General features: G+C 41.6%; 3 protein-coding genes across 3 annotated transcripts; 1 reads left to right on the forward strand and 2 right to left on the reverse strand.

The window, feature by feature from the left end:
- Positions 1 to 956: 956 nt before the first annotated feature.
- LOC127761148 (uncharacterized) lies at positions 957 to 6,388 on the reverse strand. The gene is made up of 10 exons (XM_052285387.1): positions 6,026 to 6,388; positions 5,762 to 5,803; positions 5,519 to 5,663; positions 5,072 to 5,301; positions 4,847 to 4,904; positions 3,859 to 3,936; positions 3,672 to 3,760; positions 3,002 to 3,083; positions 2,740 to 2,919; positions 957 to 2,670 (listed from the first exon to the last, which is right to left on the reverse strand). The coding sequence occupies exons 1-10, from the start codon at positions 6,196 to 6,198 to the stop codon at positions 2,533 to 2,535; spliced, it is 1,215 nt and encodes a 404-aa protein (XP_052141347.1). The 5' UTR covers positions 6,199 to 6,388; the 3' UTR covers positions 957 to 2,532.
- A 1,267-nt stretch (positions 6,389 to 7,655) lies between these two features.
- On the forward strand, positions 7,656 to 10,539 carry LOC127763070 (tetraspanin-2-like). Its single transcript, XM_052287652.1, has 2 exons — positions 7,656 to 8,249; positions 9,996 to 10,539. The coding sequence occupies exons 1-2, from the start codon at positions 7,743 to 7,745 to the stop codon at positions 10,299 to 10,301; spliced, it is 813 nt and encodes a 270-aa protein (XP_052143612.1). The 5' UTR covers positions 7,656 to 7,742; the 3' UTR covers positions 10,302 to 10,539.
- A 381-nt stretch (positions 10,540 to 10,920) lies between these two features.
- LOC127763071 (CASP-like protein 2D1) lies at positions 10,921 to 13,640 on the reverse strand. The gene is made up of 3 exons (XM_052287653.1): positions 13,267 to 13,640; positions 12,654 to 12,765; positions 10,921 to 11,462 (listed from the first exon to the last, which is right to left on the reverse strand). The coding sequence occupies exons 1-3, from the start codon at positions 13,470 to 13,472 to the stop codon at positions 11,175 to 11,177; spliced, it is 606 nt and encodes a 201-aa protein (XP_052143613.1). The 5' UTR covers positions 13,473 to 13,640; the 3' UTR covers positions 10,921 to 11,174.
- Positions 13,641 to 16,643: the final 3,003 nt, after the last annotated feature.

A 16,643-nucleotide genomic window follows, 5' to 3' on the forward strand; every position in this document is an offset into this window, starting at 1 on the left:
AGTGCAGAAGAAACGAACACCATGTTTGAGTTATGTACCTTGTTAGTGCATGGGTTTGAGCAAGCAAAAGTGGTTATCAAGCTTAGTCTTCATTCGTGTGCGCCTCTATGCAACAATGGTTCCTCACCCAGGTCAATCCTGCCAAATTAAACTGACGCTGAACAGAGTAATCCACTACTGTCTTGTATCAGATCACCTTTAGTAATAAGTACAATTATCTCATACTCCTGTGGCAACGAATGCATCCCATATACATATCTCATTTCTTTCCAAAAAGATCCCATGATGCAGCCAACATATTCCCCAAAAATGCAATTCCTGGTATTTCCAGAAAGAGATCATATTTTAGCTCGTAAAAATACGAGCAGACAATTCCTGGCATTTCCATCATGGAACTTCCTGCCATATCCTGGGTGTGATGTTCAACTGTCAACATATTCCCCAAAAAGCCAGGGATATGGCAGGCAGTTGACATGGTTGACAGTAGGTATGATGTTCAGTCGTATGAAGCCCCAGCAGTACACCCTAATGCAAACAATTCAATATTTGTCATCAAATAACTGTTCCAATTGAACCTTGAGGACCAGGCACCAGCCAGCCATGTATACCTGTCAAATATAGCCAAAAAATTAGCGTCTGAAACCAGAAAATGTCCCATATCCATGCTCAGGTAGTTCATCCACTGCTTTCCATGCAATGTTTGCCATTTCGGTTGCCATCGTGGCGACTCGGTTGCACCGTTATTCATAATCCTGTGACTACTGACAAACCACCAACTGGTCAGCCAGTAGATAGAACAAATTTAACTCTGATGATGACAATACAATATGGCATTGCAGCTATGCAGAGATCAGAAGACATTCTAGTTACTGAGCTGAAGATATCCCACATAATATTGTTTACTCATCCAACTGTTGACAGTTATAACTGAAAGATGTGGCATCCAACACAGAAGATCTGACAAGTTATCATGCAGGCATTTGCCGGTTGAGGTAAAGTGTAGATCCCTGGGACCATGACTTAATGGAGAAGAGCTGAGCCAGCAAAGCTACTCTATCATAACAACTCTGGCAATTTATTTGGCACCACAGATCAGAAGAAAGTACTCCACATAACGTGTTCAAAACTGCACATATAAAGCACCACTATGTTGTACGATAAGCATTGGAGCTGTCCTCAACTCCAATCACTCTAAATAGATCAAGGATAGCAGATCTTGTAAATGAAATCTGGATTTTATCTTTGCTATCCTTCAGTACTATAATAGGTACATAGAACTCCCCAATAATATGATGATATTGATGAGAGATTGACACTTGGACTACTACCAGTATGGACCACCATCACAACTGTCACAACAGATAATAGAGTATGCTAGTACCATAATAAGGTCAATATTAATAAACCACTTCAATACATCAAGAACCAAAAACAAAGAAGATGACAGAATTCATGGGAACAAGCTATTGGGCCCCGTCAGGTGATAGTTAAAAGCTTTCTCCTTCGCTTCATTCCAATCTTGAAGGGGATGTGGCTAATACCCATCAGCTCAGCTTGCTCTGAAGCACAGAAAAAATGAGCTTCCCAATCTTATCATAGGAAAATTTCCAAAAATCCTATTCATAATGCACATAATGCTCCCTAAGGCATGCAAAAGAGCTTATGTTGAATAATTCATAAGCAAAATAAACAAGAAATTTAACAGTAGATGCCTGTTACATTACCTAGCAGAATGAAATGGGCACCCAAATACGAAATGCTTACATCAATTGAAGATTAAGAGGTTGCTATGGATTATTAGCAGGATGCAAGTCAGTCAGGATTAAGGAGTCAACTAAAATACAAACTAATAGAGAATTACAAGACTGAGAATCACTACAGTGCCATACGCAACATGTAACTATGTAAGGAAACATGCGATACACTGCAGCGGGTCCAATTTCAACACAAAATATAATACCACTATTCTCTGTTCAATGTAGGTTACAGCCTATGCCTTGTAACATTGGGCATACAACAATCAGACATGATTCTTTGAAGTGCCAATGCCGCAACAAACATCCAGGATTTAATATATCAAAGCAAACATCCATGGTGCATTTAAATAGTGTCATGAGAAAGATGGTGCAATCTTATGGTTGCACTAAAACCTCAAAATCTCTCGACATCATACCAACTAAAGGTATACATGCCAGTGAGCATACGTAAGTGAGCAATGCCATTTTCATCAGCTCTTGCAAAAATAATCAAACAGATGGGATATGCTATGCAAGAATTGTAACATAAATGCATAAAAGTATTCAATAGAAAAGAATGGCAAATAATGAGTATCCTGACAAAAAGTTGAACGTGGCATACAAAAACTAAATACAAAATTATGTCCCAGCTGAATGGACATTACCAAAGAGAAAAAATATACAAAGAGTTAACCTCCAAAGTTTCTTCCTTTTTGATCTCTATCCAGGGGTTAGGATGATTCATTTATCTAGAAGAGGATGATGTGTGAACAGCACACTTCATACTTCTTTGTTTCTACATTGATAACCAGGTTGAAATTGCTAACAGTATACCCATTGTTCCCAGACCATACATGACAATAGTGTCAGCATTCTTGACATCAAGCTGTTCCAGCAGAACATCTGTCCACCCATGGGACCTTACTTGTGCTTCCTGCATGTTGCAATTTGCTAAGCATTAGCTTCGAAAAACAACAGTATCTCAAAGTTTACTAAAACTCACTTTCACTTCTTCAATGTTTGATCTTCTTTGGCTAGCCTTATTCTGTAACACAGCATGGTTCAGTAGATTATCTCCAGTGGATGGGATGGTTCCAATATCATCTGCAGCTAAGAAGCCTGAGTAGGCAGAATCTGTGTGGATAGTATTCATGACTGATCCAAAGAAATTTGTCACAGGGACCTGAACGATGACAGAAAAGGATAAAACAATTGTGAACAAAATTATGTATTAGATTAGAAACAAATTTTAACTTATGCTTTACCTCATTTAATGGCCGTTCATAAAGATCCATCCGATAATACGCAGTCGACAACAGCATAGAAGGATTATAGGAGTTGAAAAGACTGTAGCATAACAATGAAAAGGTTATAATTGTATCACAAAGATACTATTTTCAATGTATGAGATGAACACTATTTCGTACTCTGTATGGTTACCAAGCTACATGCTTGTAGAGTCTTGGTAATACAAGACTGCATATTTAAGCATTATTCCACACGGGCTAGTTACAAAATACTATAAGACACAACTACTCTATGGTGCTTTTAGAAATATATGACTGAATATAATTTAGAATTATTGCACACACTTAGTTATAAAACACAATGGATTCCGAAAGATCAGTAAAATCCATTGGAAGATTGATATATACTCCATAATAAAGATGACTCATGTTATTCGTAGTTAATGCACATCCCAGTAAATTGCATTTTGGATAAAGTAAATACTAAATATATCTTGTGTGATGTAGATACAATAATCAAATTGCTCACAGTTAATGCACATCACAGTGATAACAATTATATGCATACAAGAAAGCTCTACAAATAAAATTATGAAAAAAAAATTCCGAGACATTGTAATGAATTATATTTGGACATGTAGGAATTAAAGAACTTGCAACCATTATAATAGTGTACAAAGTCTTTTACCTGTTCAATGAGGCATTGCTATACATGTTGAGTTTCTCAAAGAAAGCAAGTGTATAAAAGGTAAACCTATCCACAACAGAAACACCAATCTGCCACAAATAAATAGATCAGGTATCACCCAGTGATAAGACAAAAAAAAGTTCCAAATAATATATGAGACAATTGTAAATGGAAGGCATGTTCTCACGTCTGAATCAAGATGATGAGAATAAGAGTTTTCACCCTTCATGCTGCTACCAATCGTTAAAACACCAGGTGATTGAAGCTGCAGATATTTAATATGTCAAGTACAGCTGTAGATATAGTTTTCATATGCAGAAAAATGTTGACCATGATAAAGGAAATAACTAAATTGATCATACAAAATTGTCTGGTCTTAGTGCTTTTACTTATTTATATATCTGCTTGGAAAATAGTTTTGGTCTGTTACCTACAGAATACTTGCTAGATGGTCACTTTACCTTTTTTTTTATTTCTGTAAGACAGTGTATGGGTTTCTAGGAAACCTTTCTTGCCATATTATTTCTATTACTTTGTAATATATTCCAGTGGAGCATTCCCGTAGTGTTCTAAAAAATGATGTGAAACACTATCAATTGATAAATTAGTGTATCAAAATGTAGTAAGTGGAAACTGGAAAGTCCACATTCGTCCAACTGCTCTGCACAAATACAGCATGGAGTCTTTGGAATTTTTTATTGTCTAATGCTCCCTCCGGAAACAAGTACTTGTTGTATTGGGCATGCATCCAGTCAAAGTTTTAATACTCTTGAGTATCAATACCTTCTTAAATATTTAATTTAATAGGTGAATGATGCATGTAGAAAAGTACTTTCGTTATATTATAATTTAATGGCTTCTACTATTATTTCATAATGGAAAACTAAGAGTCAAATTTGCATCTGGGAGACCATTTCGATGCCTAAATTACATTTGTTTGTGAACAGTGGAAGTAGTTCTTAAGCAATAAAACATAATGTAGAAAATTTCACATAAGCAGCTAATAAATTTTATAGTATGAATTGACTTGACAGTAAACTTTCAAATGAACAGGCACATAATGAAGGTGCAACCAAATATTATCTCAAGTTACAAAAAAGAAACCCTTATGTTGTAAGTAAAGGTGCTTGAAGTAAAATGTTATGGGAAATAATGACCAAGACACTGAGACAAACCTGTGAAAAGAGAGTGGCAGCTTGGCATGTATCTACCATTATCAACAACTCTTTAAATCTGAAGTGCAGGTCAGAGAAAAAGACAGTTTGAAAAACTGAAGTGTGAAATGAAGAGGAGCAAAACAAAGGCCAATTTTTTTGGCAAAAAAGAAGAAGAAGAAGAAGATTCTGTGTATACGAGTAAAGAAAAATATTACAAAAAAGCATAAGGTAAACAAATCCTACCTATGCTTCTCCTTCATTTGCTTTACTGCATCTGCTAAATCATGGCTCTGAAGTTCTTCAGAATCTTGGAACTTCAAAAACTCATCCCCGCCATGTCCTGTCATATACAAGAGAATATGGCTTCCTTCATCACTTAAAAGACGCTTTGATCTTGGTACAGCACTTTCATGTCTTCCAGTCAAAACTCTCAAAAAGTTTTCAACTGTCACCTCATAACCTCGGTAATCAACCTGCCATTAGGTGGCCAAAGGTAAAACTAGCATTAAATCAGATGTTATTCTTAACATAACCATAAGGTGGTAATCATGAATGAACATTATAAAGTGTTACCAACAAATTGCATTGACTAGATACACCAAAAGTGGCCATTTTACCATGTAAATTGTTCATTGTGATGTTTAGGATTCAGATATTTCAGGAGTCATATTTTCAGAGTAAGGAACTCACCTCAACGTTGTCACCATATAGATTAAGCTGGTGGTTCTCATTATTGAACACTTGGGCAGGATAGTTATTCCTAGGGTTACAAGCCATATCATCCGCCAACATAAGTATGATCCGCTCGTCGGGTATTCCTAATCTCTTAACTGTCCTGGAGGAAACAAACAATGTTTTGCTAGTAAGGAATAATCTATAATCTATAGATACTACAGGGAATAACAGATGCATGAGCATAATTAATCAAGCTACCTGTACAGAGACAGAGTATTTGCCATATGTCGATAATTAAACCTGGAGAACATTACAAAATTGGTTAGATATCAAATGCGCGAAGTAATCAGCATCTGGAGAACAGGTTAGAATATCAAATGCGCGAAGTAATCCGCATCTGTAAGTTGAAACAAACCCCTAGCAAATACGAATCGCTTAATAGGCGAACTAAACAAGCATGCTTCCAAACTGGATCTCTCGGCCAGACGAAGTAAACAACGGTGCGGGGGGATGAGGTCTCACCAGAAGCGTGAGGTGCAGACGAGCACGGCCCAGTTGTTGTTGTGCATCGCGCCCGGCGACGACGCCGCCGCGGAGGAGGAGGTGGAGAAGGCCAGGAGCATCAGCAACGCCGGGAGGAGGAGGACGAGGAGGGCGCGAGAGGGCCCGGGGATCCCGCCGCGGCCGGACGCCATGCCAGCCTCCGGCGGAGGGGGAGCGCCGCCGGCGTGGCCGGGTCGGGAATCTAGGGGAGGAGGAGGAGGCGGCGGCGCGAGATCGTCGCTCCGGCGAACGCGGCGGTGGACTGGGGCGGCGCAGGGTGAAGGGCCGCCGGGGCTGGTCGCCGGTGGAGGAGTGAGGAAGGAAGTCGGTGGGCTTTTTTGGTCGTGACGAAGCAGGCCTCCTTCGCGTGGATGGGGGCTAGTTGATGGGCTTGCCTCGTTGGGCCGACGAAATGTTAAAAGGACGAAAAGTCCCATGTGAATAATTTTCACTCTCTTTCCCGATTTCCTTTTTAGGTGATTTCTTTTTCACCTTGTATTGGTCAGGTATTTATTTGGGAAGTTATGGACGAGATCCCTAGTGTAGGTCTATTAGGGAATTTTCTCAAATCAGATTGTATGTGTTTACTTGGGGGCTGCTAATTGGGGCACGCGTGCTAGCTGCGTAACTCGTGTGCGCCCCCCTCTCTCTCGCTGCTAATGACACTGATTAGTGTTAATGGTAATATTTAGTGCTGTTTTAAAAACAATATACATCAACAATTTAGTTAAAAGTTTTTAAAAAATAGTTGAAAGTTTTAAATGTTGGCTTGATTTTTATTTAATATTTGAGTTGAAAGTTTTTTAAAAATTTAAGTTTAAAGTTTTTGTAATTGAGTTGAAACTTATTGGTGGGACGATTGTCCCTCATTCGGCTAGATGGTGATGATGGTGTGTTTAGTTCACGTTAAAATTGAAAGTTTAGTTGAAATTGAAACGATGTGACGGAAAAGTTGAAAGTTTATGTGCGTAGGAAAGTTGGATGTGGTGTAAAAGTTGAAAGTCTAAAGAAAAATTTTGGAACTAAACTCGGCCGTTGTGCTCTTTCTTACCCTCCTCATTCTTCACCATGATGCCTGGATCACACCTTCTCTTCACCTTTTCTTCTCAAGCCAGCTATGATTATGGCTTTATACCTGTCATGCTGACATCACTCCTCTCCTCCACCATGGCTTGTACGGCCGTGCCATGCATGCAGTCTGATGCAGAGCTTTGTTGAATTGTTGCCCAGATGACGGCGGACACAGATGCAGCCATGCAGGATGCTCCTAGAAGGTGGCCAGCTTCACCACGAAGCGCCACGTGTCTTCCACTCATTCGCTGAGAGAGAAGATAAAAAAAAAAGAAGAGAAAAAACTTCAACCTGGCAGAAAAGCAAGTACACAGTTCAGATTTATCATCGTCGCCGACGGGGACGGAGAGCAAAGCCGCCACGCTGTCAACCGTCCAGCCAATCCCACGCTCACACCTGGCACCCGGAGGGAGCCACGTCGGCGCAAGTGGGACCCACCTGCCACTGCCCCACATACCCGGGCCCACCTGCCAGTCCCCGCCACCTTTCCCCCCCAAAGATCCAAATCTCCTCCTTTTATTATGCCAAACCCACCCCCACACGCGCGCACGACACGACACGACACGAGCGCGCGGCAGCAGCAGCAGCAGCAGAGCGAGCTCGAGCTCCAGCTGCGTCGGCCGCCATGGCGGTGAGCAACAACATCACGGCGTGCGTGACGCTGATGGCGCTGATCTGCGCCGTCCCGGTGATCGCCTCGGGCGTGTGGTTCGCGTCGGCGCAGGGGGAGGAGTGCGCCCGCCTGGCGCGGTGGCCGGTGGCCATCCTGGGGGGCCTCATCCTCCTCGCCGCCCTCACCGGCTTCGTCGGCGCCTACTGGAACCGCCGCCGCCTCCTCGCGTTCTACCTCTTCGCCATGGCGTCGCTCATCGCGCTGCTCATCGCGCTCCTCGTCTTCGCCTTCGCCGTCACCCGCGGCTCCGGCGCCTACCCGGTGCTCGGCCGCGCCTACGACGAGTACCACCTCGATGGCTTCTCCATGTGGCTCCGGGGCTACGTCTCCGACGACCCGGCGCGGTGGGAGCGGATCAAGGCGTGCCTCGTCGTCTCCGACACCTGCAAGAAGCTGGCGCGCCAGGCCGGGTTCCTCACCGCCGACCAGTTCTACCAGTCGCGCCTCTCGCCACTCCAGGTATAGTTTTTTTTTTCTTTAATCTCATTTTGTTCTTTAATCTCATTCTGTTATTAGCTACTGTTAATCTTAATCATCTCATCGACTAGTTAAACTTGTCTTACCATCCTCAGAATATTTTAACTGAGTTCAATAAGATTTCATTATCTAAAAATCCTAGTGTTACCACTATAAACTTACTAGCGGTTGATTTTTGAAGATAAAGCTATAAGCTTAGTTAATTAAATCCTTTTAACCTCTTTTCTTTATATCACTTACTCCTGTTTTACTGCATAAAACATAGTCAATACTTGAACTCCTTGCATTTTAAGACGACTTTTATTTAGAAACAGAAGTGTTAAAATTACCCTGACCGTCCATGAGCACATGAGCAGCTATGACTTCTAGCTGAAACAAAGCGTGGAACTTTTCTTTTTTTTTCCCTTTCCAAGGATCAGCTTCTCTGAGCATCTAGAGATAGGAGATGCTACTGGAAGAGAAGAATCAGATGGCAACTTTATATCTCAGTAGGACACATATATAAAAAAAAGCATGACTGATTATCAGCACTGCTCGCTGTCACTGAGCGGTGGGCCATCCCTCTTTTGACAGTGTACAAATGCAAGTGCTCTAAAGGGGAATCCATGTGTAGGTCCATGTAATTAAGCTTTTTTTGGGTACAAATCAGGCAATGACATGGACGGGGAATATAATTGCGTAATGGGGCGATTTCCTGGTCGGATGTGCTTTGCTTAACAAAAATTCTCCATGCTTTTGTTAGCTACAAAGATTATAGAGACAGGTCATTTTCAGTTTTCCTTTTTCCCAGAGAAAAAGAGAAAGGAGATAATTCAGATATGTACATAAGGTTTTCTTATTACAGACAAGATTGGAGACAGGAGTTCGTGGGCGGTGCATGGGGGAGTGTGATTAATTTTGGTCTTGTTGATTTTAGAGTTCATTACTGATTTTGTGTTGCCAACGTATGGGGCTTAGAGTTTTTAAGAGTTATCATCTCTCTGCGTCCTCATCCGCGCAGAGTTTGTCTGTCTGTGACTGAACATTTTAGTACCGATGATTAGCCTCGAGGCTCATGCGTCTGTCTAGGAAGAAGTATCTCTGGATCTGCCTGCCTTGGCACCATCCATCCTTGGTGCTTCATGTGGTGTAAAAGCCAAAAACAAAAAATCTCACAGATCTACCTGTACCAAGAAATAGATACCACACCGACAAATGATTATATTTTTTTTTCATCTCCAATAAAAATAAAATTAAGTTTTGGCTTAACTTTGTTGGTGCAAGCAAACTACTCTGTTTTATATTATAAACCGTTTCGAAGTCAAACGTCTTTAACTTTAACTAAGCTTATAAAAACTAGCAATATTTTTAATAGACGTTAACAAAACTATTGTCGATGTTGTTATTTTTTTTAAGAAAAAAACTTCATATGTCTTTTGTATTATAACATAAAATGGAGGTACTTAACTTCGAAAAAGAAAGAACATTCAAATTCTTTTTTAAAATTAAATTAAGCGTGCTATTCTCAATTTATTCTTAATCAGACTAAAATCAAACTTTCTGGTGCTTATAAATTATTATATTTCAGTTTTATCCCATTCATAGAAAGGAGATAAAATGAGAAATGTTTACCGTCCAATCTAATTAGACAATACTAGAGGTGTAATATCAACTCATCAGCTATGAATAACTGTTCATCATCTGAAAATGAGAAAAAAAAAATCTCCTGTGTGTGTGTTATATATGCAGTCCGGGTGTTGCAAGCCGCCGGCGGTGTGCGGGTACAACTACGTGAGCCCGACGGTGTGGGCGGGGCCGGCGGCGCGGCCGGCGGCGGACGCGGACTGCGGGGCGTGGGGGAACGACCCGTCGCAGCTGTGCTACGAGTGCGAGTCGTGCCGCGCGGGCCTCCTCGCGGCGCTCCGCGCCCAGTGGCACCGCGCCAACGTCGCCCTCGTCGTCGCCACCGTCGCCCTCGTCTTCCTCTACCTCGTCGGCTGCAGCGCCTACAAGAACGCCCAGGCCGAGGCCCTCTTCCGCCGCTACAAGTGGTAGCAGCAGCAGCAGACTCCCCCCCCCCCCCCCCCCCCCCCCCTTGTAATGCAATGCCCTCTGCTTCAATTCAGCTTCAGAATTTGCTTTCTCTTCTTGTGAGTTGTGATCAATGCAAGTTGTATGGTAGTAGAACATGCTAGATTTGGGTTATTGTTTGTACTGTTGTAGATTTGGAGTAGTAGTTAAGATTCATGGCCAGATTGTGATCTAAAATTTCAGTGTGATTTGGTTGGTTTATTATGATGGGAATTTGTCGGTGTTCGTCACTGACTGAATTAACCTGCTACTACTAGTAGATGTATGGATCATGGATTGGTTTGTTCAGGGGACAAAAACCAAGCATGCTGCGTGTCAATCGTTGAAGCTAGTCAGGTTTTGTCAGGGTCGTCATCTTGCAATTGTCTCTTCTCTTGGATGCCATCTGACTGTCTAATGCATGTCAGTTACTGTACTTGCTTAGTCACATGGCCACAGTTCGATATACAGTAGACCACATACCTGTCTGAAATCCTGACTCTTCAGTCCCTGTAAAAGCTGTAACATCTCCAAACAAAACAACTGTCTTTCTGAAAGAGAAGAGTAGTTCAGTTTTTTCACACTTCAGTATCGACCCCGAGTCTGAACTCTGAAGATCAGCTTCAAGTATACATACATACAGTACATCTAAATAAAATTGTAAATGTATAGTAATTCTAGTTCATGGTATCTTGAGCACTTATACAGGTTACATCTACACAACCATTTTTTCTTTTCAGACAACACGCATTAGAGTGTAGTGACATCTACACAAAGCAAGACCTGAACACACCGTAAACAGCTGAACACAGTAAAAGTACCATCTAACTGAAAGTTCAGACTTGGGAGAGCCACTAACTAGCCTGAAACTACAGGCTTGCCTTGCTCCTGCGACAGCTGCTGCTTGGAGTTGGATTGAGATGGTGGGTTGAACTTGGTGAAGACCCTGAAGGCGGAGATGAGGGAGAGCGCCATGAAGCAGAGGAGGGCGGCGGCGTTGAGCGCCACGGACACGGTGGCGGCGCCGCAGAAGCGGCCGAAGTAGGAGCACACCTCCCCCCACGACACCTCCCGGTCGCCCTCCCGCGCCAGGTACACCACCTCCGCCGCCGCCGACGCCGACGTCAGCAGCAGGTACGCCGACGCCTGCTCCGGCAACGGCCACCGCCGGATCAAGATTCGGTCAGTGTTTTTTATGTGTTGCCATTGTTTAACTGAATTGCTGGAAAATTTCCGCTAGTATTTGTATTTTGTCCCCAAAAACTTTTAGATTTGTGATCATCGGATTGCCTTAATATTTGTGCATGAAAAAAAATGCAAGAAAGAAATTTTCACACGGATCACGTGTATGTTGCTAGCCAACCAAATCATAATTGAATACAGGTTTTATATAAATTATATGGTTGTTACAATGCAGTTAAAGTGTAGTTTAATTACACTTCAATTATGCTATAATTATATTTGAAAGTTTTTCACTTAAAAAACATACGGCAATTTTTTACATACTCCCTTGTTTAATTTGATCCACAGTTAAGGATGTCTCCGAATCTCATGTGATTAGACATCGATGCCTTTTTCCTTAAAAGAAGAAACACAACGCAATCATAGACCGCTCACAACGCACAAACCCATCACTATGAACGTACGAACGGACACCTTACCTTTACGATCATATCTGATAAACTGAATTGCTATATCTACGATGCATAGATGTTGGTTCTATTAAACAGATGATATGTTGATATGTACTATCATTGATGACTTGTTTTCTTAAAATTAAAAAAACAATAATCTCCTGATGAAACTGGATTTATATTAGTACTAGGATATACTAGGTTGCATGCTGCTGCTGCTACATTTGTACATAAGGATAGTGAATTGGTATCATGTTAAGCTCAAGAAAAGTGTTTTTTTCCCTTCAATATGCTCTGTGATGAAATATGCGTCTAAAATCTGAATCAAGTAGTTCAAGATAGAATGGCATGTTTATTGCCAATATTATATTCCTTTTAGGTTTCTCTATCGGTTTATCCTGTGCCCATAATAAGAATCTAGCTTCCTTCCAGTACTAATTATTGATGTACAGTTTAGCCTTGACCAACTCATTAATTATAATCTTATCCTAGCAAGTATTAGTACTAAACACTTCCCTTGTATGTACTTATGTATATTATAATACTTACTCTATATATGATTGAATCTTTTTTTGCTGCAAAATATATGGTTAATTGATCATTTTCTCTTTCTTTCATTTTCAGATTTTCTTTTAAAGAAACAATATAGAAGTTTTCTGATGAGATGAATATAAAGAGGGAGAAGCGAGGTTAGGAGTAAAACCTGATCCAGGAGGAAAATGAGCCAATCAAAGCGAGTGATGAACTTGCAGGATGACAGCAGGATGGAGGCCACCGAGTAGGCAGCCGTGATGGCGTTGATCCAGACCAAATACCTGATGGAAAAAAAACATTGAAGTTTAGCATCGTAATACTGATTATCTAATAATCTGAAGAACAAACTGCACAAAGTCATCCTATAATTTATCTAAAACTAGATTAATAGGAGCACAGGGACGGTAAATAAATATATATACATATCAGCACATGAATAAAAAAAGAACCCAATAACGCCTTTATTGTTTGGCCAAATGCAGATAATACGCCATTCGACGTATTAGCAAAATAATAATAATTTATATATTAGACTTCTATATATGTGTTCTTAGCGACTTAAATGTCAAAGTAAAACATAAACTTTAATAAAAACTTTCAAATTAACTTTAAAATTGGGTTTGAAAATATAAATTTTGGCAGCCACTGATACTGTAAGGAGGAAACGATGGAGGCTATGTCTAGGTGATTGATTAGTAAAATTCAATTTCAGGAAAGTGTTAGTACTGTAATTAATTAAGAAGATAACTAGTCAAGCAAGACGGAGCACACGGTGAGTTTACCTGAAGCCGGAGAGGTCGGAGAACCTGACCTCCCCGTAGGTCTCGTCCACCTGCTTGTTGGTGGCCATCTCCCACACTGACGCCACGGCGAGCGGCACCGCGCACACCCGGAGCCCCAGCTCCGCCAGCCTGAACGGCGCCGCCACCTTCACCTTCTCCTCCTCCGCCGCCGCCGCCGCCGCGGTGCTCCCCTCGCCGCTCCTCATCTTCTCCTGCGACGACGACGGAGATTTCCTTCACCTATTCTTTCTCCGACCTGTCTCGGTGTGCGAGGAGGAGAAAATCGGTGAACTGTGAGGACTTTGCGCGCAAGAGTCCAAATTGGAGCGGAGCTAGATAGATAGATTTAGATATATGGCGGGATTGGTGGCTTGTCGTGCAGTGTGAATGACTAGCGAGTGTGTGTGTTCTTGCTCGCGAGTGTGGGGGGTGGGGCCCACGGAATGTCGTCGCGGCGCGCGCGAAGACTGGACGAGTATGGCAGGTGTAACGTGGGCCGTCCGATGGTGTGATGGACGGATCGGATCGGATAGGATGGAGTGCGTGAGTTGCCGGGGCAGCGAGGGCAAGGTGAACAGTGTGTGTACAGCGATGGCTGTTGAAAATTATTTTATTAGTAGTTACTCCCTCAGAATAGACAATATTTGTTTTGAATATGACTATTATCAAATTTTTAAAACTTCGACTATAAATATCATATAAGATATTTGTCTTAGTAATGTGGAGACCATATATATAGATTGGTGGTAAAAAGTACTTCAATAAAACCATATATTTATTTTGTAATAAAAGTAGTGATCAAGGTTATTTTTTGGAGATTGTGTCCTTGTTCAAAACAATAAGTATTATCAACCTGAAGAAAACAGTAGCTAGGGCTCATTAATAGTTTTTGATATTTTTTACGAAAATTTACATTGTGACATCTTATCCTAATTAGGATGTGCCTTGTGTGGCCCATGAGAACGGTGTCAATATGTTTGATATCACATTACTGATTAAAAAATGGTGGAACCAACTTATAAGGATTTGTTCCTCTAACCATATTATTTATGGTTTAACCTTTTATCATGAAACAAATATGAAAGTTTAAGTGGGGTGGTATGTGTAGCAAGTGAACTCACCCATCAAGTGGATTGATTTGCATGGTTCTAGAGGACGGACTATTACATACAGGATTATTTAAAGGGATTTAAACTTGGTTTTAGAGATAAACTTGAAGGTCACACCCTAGCTGCAATATGCTTGCCTTCTTGATTTTGGTGGTAAGCTTGGGGTTCAAATCCTAGCTGTCATATGCTTGCCTCCGCCCCTAGTAGGCTAGTACTGCTACTGATGTTCTATTTAAATTTAAATGTGAGCTGAAGATTTTGACAAATAGCCGATGAGTATTTAGTTAGCAAAGGATTAAGCTAAATCCAACTTTCATTTTTATAAATGGGAGTGGTTGGTGTGGGGATGAGCGTTGGAGGGAGTGGGGAGCTAAGGCCGGACCGCAAGCTTTTGTTAGTGGGGCCGGGGTAGGAGGCTAAAGTAGCACCGCACGCGAATGGCGAGACCACCCACCCTATCTCCATTGCCGCCGCTCAAAAAGGCCACCACTGCAAACTGCAAAAGCTCGCCAGAATGGCTCTCCGTTCGCCACGGCGCGACGCGTGATCTGAACTCAGACAGAATTTTGTGGCCTGTGTGTTCATACGATTGATTAATCGATCACTCCATCTACTCATGCTTCATATAGAAAAAAAAATCAAAAAAAAAATTAACAAACAAGTCAAGCATGAATCATCTCGTCATCTTATAGGAGTATCATCCTTAAAGACAGTGGCCAACAGAATGAGTGCGAGGGAGAACCAAAGTATGAAAGTCCGTATACAGCAGTACAGGGCTGTGGCCGGTGTGCATACGTCATCACCTGACTATGGTCACGTCAGCTGTCGATTAAGAGGCTTAGGCTCAGTTTGGCACAACTCCTTATACAAGATTTTGCGGGGGTTGGATATTCCTAACTTCACAAAAATTATGGATCTAGATCTACAATTTCGTGCATAAAGTGGATAAATCAATTTGTTCTTATTGTAGATGAAATTTTAAAATTTATAAAAGTATAATTTAATATAAAGATATTAAATCTACCGTGGATATAAAATCTGAAGCTTTTCCAAACATGATCTGTACTACCTATTGGCCTAATGGTCCGTCACATTGTTGGGAATGCCATACGTGTGTCAATGGGCCATCCTGGGCCTTATTCAGGGCGACTCAAAATTTCGTTTCGTTTTGGTGTTAAAACGTGGACCTCAGCAAAGATGAGCGAAATCCGTAAAATTGGACAAATTTAGTTTGATATTCGATAAAAACCGAAACAAGTGGTTTGTTAGTCTACTTGATACCGACACTAATACAGAACTAATTTTTTGGACGAGACTCCTTTTAGGTTGTAGACAGACCGTAACTGGTTGCACCTGCAAAAATCGATCGATATTTTCACATATGGCTCTTTAAGGGGCCAACATGTAAAAATTGATTTTCACAGGTGCACCTCTTAAGGGGCCACATGCGAAAATAAGCCTACTTTCGTAGGCGGGCATATTAAGGATCCACCTAGAAGGTTAACTTACCTTCTCTTTTCCCTCTCAACACTTAAAATATTTTCAAGCATCATCCTTATCCTCTTATCTCTCTCACCTCCTCTCCACCTTAGACTCCTCTCTTCTCTCTCTCACCTCCTCTCCTCTCTCTCACTGGGCGGTAGCGGGCTCGGCTATCTTGGGCGAACTGCGGCGGGCTCGGCCTGCAACAGTCGCCTTGGCTTCCTCGGGAGCTCAGCGATGGCAGGCTCAAGCAGGAGCGGCTAGCGGCGGGTGGATCTACCGCCGCTGGCCCTGCGACGGTCGGGTCCGCCGCCGCCCTCGGGACGGCCGGATCCGCGTCGCCGTCGCAATCGCCATCTTGGTGGTAGGGTTTTGATTTTTTTTGGTTTTCTTTGTGTGGACGACACAAACACCCGCATGCGAAAATAGCAATTTTCGTTTACACTTTCGGGCGGACGGACGGCTCAACCTCACGCAAAAATAGAATCTAACCGTTTGAAAAATGCTTTCTATACTAGTGCGACATACTATAATAAGATGTCCTAGCATTTCTTTTTGTTGTTGTAGTGGAGATGTCATAGCTTATTCTCATCATTCATCAAGGTTCATCATGAGAGAAATTTTACGGTTCTCGGGAAAGTATCTGGAGATATCAAAATTTTACACTAAAATGTAGTACCTTTTGATACCATTTTAAGGATGGTAAAATTACTCATTGTGGACAACGGATTTTATAACTCAGTACTACTCAATGTGACCATACTTCTCTCAGTTTCATTTTCATCG

This window comes from Oryza glaberrima, chromosome 2, assembly GCF_000147395.1.
Source record: "Oryza glaberrima chromosome 2, OglaRS2, whole genome shotgun sequence".
Classification (NCBI taxonomy): domain Eukaryota; kingdom Viridiplantae; phylum Streptophyta; class Magnoliopsida; order Poales; family Poaceae; genus Oryza; species Oryza glaberrima.